General features: G+C 34.6%; 1 protein-coding gene across 1 annotated transcript; it reads right to left on the bottom strand.

Moving 5' to 3' along the window:
- Positions 1–320: 320 nt before the first annotated feature.
- Positions 321–7,036, bottom strand: LOC131074821 (uncharacterized). Its single transcript, XM_058011526.2, has 2 exons — positions 6,518–7,036; positions 321–920 (listed from the first exon to the last, which is right to left on the bottom strand). The coding sequence occupies exons 1-2, from the start codon at positions 6,536–6,538 to the stop codon at positions 624–626; spliced, it is 318 nt and encodes a 105-aa protein (XP_057867509.2). The 5' UTR covers positions 6,539–7,036; the 3' UTR covers positions 321–623.
- Positions 7,037–9,080: the final 2,044 nt, after the last annotated feature.

Raw genomic sequence — 9,080 nt, 5'->3', positions numbered from 1 at the left:
AAATATGCAATTGTGATTTCTCCTCTAAATTAATTGTGTTTGTAGCCATAAGAATATTTGACTTGAAAAGCTTCCATATTAAACAACAATATCTAAAACTCATCACAATTTATCATAAATCATTGCAACTAGTCATGTAGTTGTTTACAAATATAAAATCAAACATATCAACATGACTTAAAACAAGTTTACCAACTCCTCTCACAAAGAACTCTTTATAGGTGAATCACACATCAATTTTTCAAAGAAATGACCTTTGACTATGAAAATGACAATTGACTAGAAAAATTATCTATGTGCTTTTAGCACAAAAAATCTACTAAGTGTTAAACCTATGTTTTTTTATATTGATTATAAAAAATAAATAGTACAGATATCATGAAGATGTTGTCAATAAGAATAGACTAGTCCATCCAGAAGATCAAATTGAATGTTAGACTCCTATACAAGAACTTGACCAACTATACATCACCGGGTCATATGAGAGGGACTCATTACAACATACCAAAAAAGACTCAATTTATGAGAAAGTACAATATAACAATATTCTACAAAATTAACATTCTAGCAGAACTGTATGTCATTAACAAAAACAACATTCTGGGACAACTATGAGCAAGGACTCATTGGTCCATCCAAGCTATCCAACCAAGGGGGCCTTCCATCCATATCATTGTTTTTCCATTGTTGACAGGGACTGCTCCATGGGCTGCCAGTTGGGCTAGGTACTCCCTCTCCATCTTCTTGCCCTCATTAATCTCATGCATAAAAGATGCTAAGACATTAACAAAAGGGGTTATTTCCATATTGAACTTGCTCCAAGTGTGCCTATGGGGCATTTCTAAGGCATATATTCTTGTATTCCCATCCTCCAAGAAACTCCCAAACTTTTTCTTTGCCAATCTACTTACAATAGTGACCTACACATCAATATGGTAAAAAGTGAGTCTTCTTACAAACTCAGTAAGCATCCTAGCTTTGCCCTAGTACTTGTCCTCATTCCTAATCTTCCATATATATCATTAAATTTTATAAGATAATATAAACCAAAACAAATTACAATATTTTTTAAATCCATTAATAAAACCTGTAACAATGTCCATAATATTAACATTATCATTAATAATAATTCCGAATAGGAGTCAAATATCCTTAGCAATGATGCAAACAAAGAAAATTTGGTTTACAGTTTTTGCCACTTTGCATGCACTACATATGTCAATTGTATGATAGTCATTCCTAAATGGGAGTCTGTTCAAAATAAACAACCATTTGAAACACTTCTTCTTAGGAGCAATGCCACTACTCCATAAACTAGTAAAGATATTATGCCATTGTTTGTTAGAAAAATCAATACACCACATAGAATTAATATGAGCAATAAGATCAATATTACAACATAAAGTATTATAAACCAGCTTTGCTATGGTCCTCATAAGAGGAGTGTGATCCACACAAGTGTAAGAGAGAAACTTGTCTTTGTTAACCATACAAGGTTTAGGAAGTTGGAGTATAGTACAAGCCTCTCTTAGCATAGAATAAGTCTTCCCATTGGAAGCGGGAATTTGAAATTTCTGAGAAAACTCAGCCCACAAGACTAGATGATCATTTATAATAATATATTTAAAACAATATATGCCTTTAAAGGACCAGCTCTTAGCAGAGCAACCTTGAATGAGAGCAAGAGGTCTGCCTTTGTGGAAGAGATTCCACCAGATAGAAATTCCCCTACATATAATGCTACCATTACTGTTGACCCTACAATTAGAGACCTAAGACCTAACAGACTCCCATGCCTTCCATATTGCCTTAAACACGCAATAGATTGTTGTGGAGACAAGGAAGTTTCCAACAACAAGGTCACTAAAAGAGAGAGACTTCCATGTTTTGGCTTGTTTGGGTATAGCCATCCCTATTTTGTTCCTGATAAGTACCTCCCAACATCCATATCCTTATAGAGCATGAAAAATCCATTTAGCAACAAGAGCAATACGTTGAAGTTTGAAGTCCATCAACCTCAGATCTCCCATCTTTTTATCTAAACAACACCAGGTCCATTTAACAAGGTGCCTTTTCTTATTTCCTCTTTCATCTGACCAAAAGAAATTTCTAATGCTTTTCTAGATTTCATCGATTTAATAATTGTTGAACATCCAAACTAATGCATAGTATAGGCTCTATGATGAAAGGACCTTCTGGTAGACTTGAATTCTCCCAGCAAGTGACAAGTAATGCTTGTTCCATTTCCTTAATTTTGTCTCTAATTTACCCTTGGTACAAAGCCACATCTCTTTCAAACAAAGGCAGATAGAGAAGGGGATGCCTAGATATCTAACTTTCTTAGAGGGCCCCCCTCACTAGTAGTCATACTTGCTCAGCCAACTAGGGGGATCATTAGGCCAACCCATGAATATAGATTTGGAGTGAGAGATTTTGGCTCCAGATGTATCACTAAATATATTGAGCTTAGTCATCAGAGATTCCATATTCTCCTCATTCAACTCAACAAACAAGACAATAGCATCAGTAAACTAGATGTTTATCAAGTCAATCTCATTCGGTAGAGTGATTCCTCTAACTCTTGTTGAAAGAGTTGTATCTCTCATCAAGTAGAATATTGCATCAGAAGCAATGACAAACAAGGCAGGTGCCAGGGGGCAACCTTGTCTAATGGATCTTTCTAGTTAAAATGCTTCAATTTGGGACCCATTGATCTCCACCTATGCAGAAGCATCCCTAAGTAGGACCTGAACCATATCACAAAATTCTTCGGGGAACCCGAAGGCTTCTAACATCATGGTGATAAAGCCCCACTCAACATGGTCATAAACATGTTCAAAAACTAGGAGGAACATAGCCACATTTTGTTTTGAAATCTTTGCCTAGTGCATGGCTTCCCAACTTGTAATGAGGTTCTCGAGGATGTATCCACCCTTGATGAACCCAGTATGTGTAGAACTTATAAAGCCAGGAAGAATATCCTTGAGTCTGAGGGCCAAAAATTTTTGGCAAGAATTTTGTATGAGACATTAAAGAGGGTAATCAACCTCCATTTCTTAAATAATGATTAATCCCCATCTTTAGGGAAGAGTTTAATAGTTTCTTTACTGATGTCCAAACCAAGAGAACCCATATCAACTGCTTCCTTATACACCAATAAGAGATCTTCACTAATCCAATCAAGTTAGCCTTGTAGAATTGAACAAACATGCCATTTGGCCCAAAGGCCTTATCACTATTTAGAGAACAAATGGCTTTTTTGATCTCCTTAATGGAGATGGGGTTCTTGAGATCAAGATCATCTTCAACAGAGATCAAGTTAGGAATCAGTCTCCTACATTTATTCCTAGCTATGACACAAGAAGGGTTATCTTCTGAGGTAAACAAATTTTGATAAAAGTACAAAATTCAAATTTAATCTCTTCATCATCTACAATGTCTTTCCCTTCAACCCAAATTCTATCAATCTTCTCTCTATTCTCCTTCTGCTTTAGCATATTGAAAAAGAATTTAGATCTTTTATCCCCTTGTTGCAGCCAGTTCATTCTAGACCTAATTTTGGCTCCTCTAATCTTGTTCTACTGTATATTTCTCAGAAGACTTCTAGAATGTGCCAAAGACTTGGTACACCTAAGATTGAATGGGTCATTTTGAGCCTAAGCCTCCATTGTTAGAAGTTTGTCCATAAGCTCTCTCTCAATTATCCTATTGCCCTTGGCCTTCTTCTTTCCAACAGTTTGAAGCAAACACTTTCAACTATCCACATTAAGGTTCCATCTTTTAATGTTGGAGCTAGAGACAATGTTCCATTTATTAATCTTCCTAATCATATATACAATAGTGAGAACATCTTGGTCCTCCAAGAGTTTGGTGTTCAAGATTAATTTATCATCCCTCACTTTTTTAGCAATGGTCTTGCCCTTCAAACAGATTTGGGAGATAATCAGATAATATGTAAGGGAAAACTCTAATAGAGATGCCTTTATCATCCATAAAAGAAAAGGATTCCTTATTGTTGTAGAATCTATCCAGCCTACAATATATCCTTTTATGACCTTGTTGGAAATTACACCAGGTAAACTATACCCCTTCATATTCCTTTTTAAGACCTTCTAGGGGATTAAAGAGTCTCCTATTATTTTTTTATTGTAAGCCAATGCAGTTTTTGCAACCCCCCCACGCCCCACCCACGCCCCTTTAATTCCATGTTAACACCCCCCATCTTGTCTTCTAGATATTCAATCATATTATAGTCTCCTCCAAAAATCCAGGGGATGTCTAGGAGTGAGAAAATCCGCTACCACATCTTTGTTCTTTCTCTATAGTCATTGGATGCATAAATTGAGCATACTCCAATTTTCGTGTTACAAAAGTTCATAATTTCCTAGACAACTCTATTGCATGGTGAGGATCCATAGTTCAAGATCAAGTCCTTGAATTTTCCATTAATAAGAAAAAAAACACCACCCCTCCCCTTCTCACGATTAGTGGATATTTGATAGGCATATTTACAAATGAATTTAGGTTCACCTCTAGAGTATACTTAATTGCTTTGACTTCTTGCAACATTACAATGTTTGCATCCCTATGTTGATTATGAAAACTTTTCACCACATGTTTTATGTCAAGGGATTCAAGCTCCCTAGTGTTCCATGAGATGCATTTCAACATTATCAACACATTCAAATCTGGGGGCTCTTGGCAACCATAAAATTGTTGAAACACTTGGGGAGTTCCCTTTTTGAATCAAGCTTCTTAGGGAGGGGGGAAATCTTACCTTTAGATAGTTTACCTTTAGGCCTCCCTCTCTTTCACCTAGCCTTAATAAACTTGCCCTTACTAGTGGGCACTAGGATTCCAACTTTGTCGGGATCATCATCCCCCATGATAATCTTGCTCAAAATCATGTTCCCCACTAATGATCGAGTCATTGAAAATCAACTCTGCCTTCACCTCAAACTCAGGACTAACAACCTTGAGGATATCTACACTAATGCTAATCTCATTAGCATAATAAGGCACCACAACAAGATTGAGAGCCTTATTTGGAGTAGAGACCTTAATTGAAGGGTCAACAATAATTATATCAAAATATGCACTATCTTTATCAAGTAAATTGGAGATTAGAGGTATCAAGATCAAGTAAAACAATAGCTTTGGGGATCAGAGAGGAGAGATCTTCCCCTCAGATAAACATATGCTTGGATTCCACCTCAGGCATAGAATTCCCAAAGAAAAATCTAAAAGAATATCAAAGTTATTGGATGACTTTAGGGCATTTGTGGTCTTCGGGGAGGAGATCCTTCCCCCTAGCCCAACCATGCTATTCTTGGCTCGTTATTTATCCTCAAAACCTTTGACAATCGATTTAACCACAAGATTCATATTACCATTAGAAAGCCTAGTCTCAGGCGGGGTGACACAAGGGTCATCGTCCATAGGGACAGAGCTAGGATGATTACTAGGGGGTCAATGTGTGTGTTTCCCACCTTTCAACTAGATGCAATTGACTCTTTAATCTTATCCATGGCCAGTTGCTGAGATTCTTCATCCTAGTCTTACGTGATTTGGGTATCATGAATTGTTCAGAATTCTTTCGAGGTTACCCTACTTGGGCGATAGCCTCAACAACAATCAAGTCTCAAGGGGCATCAACAATGAAAATCCCAAACTTAGCAGAGAATTGAAGCACTGAAAGTTCAACAACCGGGTTTGAAGCCACATTCTTAACAACCTCATTAGGAGAGTCCAATTTGTTCATAAGTGGGATTTGACTTTTGTGGCCATAGACAAACCAGGCACATTATCTCCATTTTTATCTGTAGAGTGAACCTTTTCAATATTACTAGAGGAAGCATTTGGATTTTGGGAAGTTAGAATAGGGTAATTTTTCCTAATATGCCCTTCCTGTCTACAAAGAAAACATGCATTGATCCCACCTAGGGTCTCAATTAGGCAAGATGTAGGACAATTGTCAATATTAATCTCAATTAATTGGGAATATCTTGGCCTAGGTTAACCAAACTAAGCACTTGAGCATCCAAATGAGGAACAAGGGACTGAGAATTATCAACTCTAATTACTCTTCCAACATGTTTGAGTAGCTACGAAATGAAATTCCATAGAACTAATGGAAGACTTTTAACAACCACCCATCTAGGGCAAGCTAGTGCAAAAATTTCTTCATTCATAGCATCATAAAACCAGTTGAGGACCCTAAAGGTGCAACTTCCTATAGACCAAAATTGTTTATGTACAACCATCGCTTGAGATATGGTGTCTTTGAAAAAAATAACAAATAAACCTTTTGTATCATTCTACAAATTGAAATGTGAAACCCTAATCTTTTAATCCACACATTCATCTCAAAATTTTCAGACCAGACACTTAGCAATGTCCACGACTACCAATAAAATTGCAACATCTGTAAACCTAACCTTCTCATTATCAATAGCCTTAACCATATAGTAATTAGAAATGATAGATAATGTAGGCAAAGGAAGGCTAGGGTACTCACCTCTTCCTTCTCCGTCGCCATTACGTTATGAACCAAACAAAATTTGAACCTCAAACTTGGCTTTGCAGGGGACAAAGAATGGCAAATCAATTAAAGCCGCTTTGAAAAACCTATCATTATTGATGGTGGCCACTTCAAGCGATGCTGGCAGGCCCTCAGTATTAAATGCCCTACCACCCGAAGAGTCTCCCATCAAGGCTCATAAACCCTCGCACACGATCCCTAAACAGACGACACACACAGTACACACAACGCAATAAATGCAGAATGAAAGGAGAAGAAACAGGGCAAAGAAAAGGCTTACCCTTGTGGAGGAGGCCTTATCACCTCCTCCACACGCAGGGGTCGAACCCCCTCAATGTTTTCCCACATCCGCAACAAGTCACCACAGTTACAGAGCACAAAACCGCTTGCAAACATTGAGGAAGTATGAATGTAGGTCAAGTTATTTTTTGTTAAATTTATGTTAGGGAAAACTAATGGTGTTTATATAACTTTTGTGAGATTGACATGCATAGAGCTTCTCTTTAGTCAAGCCCTTAGAGTTTTATTTGATTTAGACAAATTTAAAGGCTTTGTTGCCTTCCTCCGTGTGGAGGAGGCCTTATCACCTCCTCCACAAGCATGGGTCGAACCCCCTCAATGTTTCCCCACATTTGCAACAAGTCACACATTCGCAACAAGCCTTATCACCTCCTCCACATGCATGGGTCGAACCCCCTCAATGTTTCCCCAACATCCGCAACAAGTCACACATTTGCAACAAGTCACCGCAGTTACAGAGCACAAAACCGCTTGCAAACATTGAGGAAGTAGGAATGTAGGTCAAGTTATTTTTTGTTAAACCTATGTTGGGAACACTAATGGTGTTTATATAACTTTTGTGAGATTGACATTCATAGAGCTTCTCTTTAGTCAAGCCCTTAGAGCTTTATTTGATTTAGACAAATTTAAAGGCTTACAAAACATCCATGCAATATAACTAGAATGTTGATATCACACTAATGTAAATGTGTAAATTTCAATACAAAATTATTATTTTTTTATGTTCCTTCACCCAAAATCTATATTTCTTAAAATAAATTAGGTTTCTATTTTTTTTATATGTATTTCACCCTAATAAATACATAAAAAAATATTATCAATTAAAAAAATAATTAATTAAAAAAAAACTTAAATCAAATTAATTATCAATTTATAAAAAATCTCATCACTTATATATAGTAATCAATATATTAGAAACAACCTAATCAAAATATTTAAAAACTATATAATAATATGGTTTTGTCATTTATATTGTACTAAACATTTTACATTAGAAATTCGCTTAAGCTTTATTTCTCCCACCTGTATGCAATAAGCGATAATAGTTGGTCAAGTTTATATAATATTCATCTACCTCATTTAATTTTTTTACATAATTCATAATAAAATAATGATCCATTCGTTTCACTATATTTAATGGCTTTTACCTTATCTAAAGCTCCCCTCAATTTATTAATGGATGAGCAAATTTTCCATTGTGATTGATTAGCAAATTTTTAGGAACCATAGATTTTTTTAAGTTTATTGGATTTCTTTGCATTTTAAAAAAGAAATGTCTATTTTAAAAACAGATATATAAATTTTAATAATTCTTTTTTATTTCAAAATATATATTAAATGAAAAATTAAATACAAGCATTTCTATTAAAAAATAAACCTAATTATTAGTATTATATATATATATATATATATATATATATCATTGTATTTTTTAATACTTTAGAAAATTATAAATTTTTAAATTATTTTAATACATACAAAATAATTTAAAAATTTGTAATCATAAATTTAAACTTTTTTGTTAAGTTATTCAAAAAATTGTCTATTTTCACTTTTATAATTATTAATAGTTAAATTTATTAAGACCAATTATAATTAATATTTTTGTTGTTTGATCAATTATAATTAATATTATATTAATATAATTAAAATAATATAATATTACACTAAAAATTAATAATTAAATTTGCGATTAATTTTATTATTATAATTATAATTATATAAATTTTTATATTAAATTAGAATTATACTTTTAAGAAAAATAAATATTTTCAATATTATAATTATATATTATTTTATTAAAATAAGAGTTATAGTTAATATTTTATTTTTTGTTAACCTAGGTATCTCTGCATCTCAGCCCACCAAAACCTGAAACCTTACCTTGGCCATTATCAACCAAGTCGGGGCTCAGGAGAGGAGCGAGCTGAGGCGAGAACTAGTCTTGGAGATGGACCAAGCCACCTGTAAGCTAGATTCATCGGATGGTCCTAGGCTTTAGAGTTCAACCCGAAACCAATGGGGAGCAAACCCACAGTCCAAACCAACTTTGCCACCTGCCCGAGCCAAGTTATAGTTAATATTAAATAAATATAATTATACTAATATAATTTTAAAATAACAACAATTCATAATTATAATAATTAGAAATTAGAATAATTATTTTTATTACTATACTATGATAGCAAGTACTCACCACTACATGGCACTCGTTTAAAAAAATGAACCACATAGAAAA

Source organism: Cryptomeria japonica, chromosome 6, assembly GCF_030272615.1.
Source record: "Cryptomeria japonica chromosome 6, Sugi_1.0, whole genome shotgun sequence".
In the NCBI taxonomy this organism is placed as follows: Eukaryota; Viridiplantae; Streptophyta; class Pinopsida; order Cupressales; family Cupressaceae; genus Cryptomeria; species Cryptomeria japonica.
This window is presented reverse-complemented; position numbering and strand designations above follow the sequence as displayed.

What these genes read in the sequence shown, in the direction of transcription:
- LOC131074821 (XM_058011526.2), bottom strand. Translation starts at nt 6,538, where the DNA reads ATGGCGACGGAGAAGGAAGAG. An exon ending in TGGCGACGGAGAAGGAAGAG is followed by an intron (nt 921 to 6,517) that starts GTGAGTACCCTA and finishes ATTGATGTGTAG; the next exon opens with GTCACTATTGTAAGTAGATT.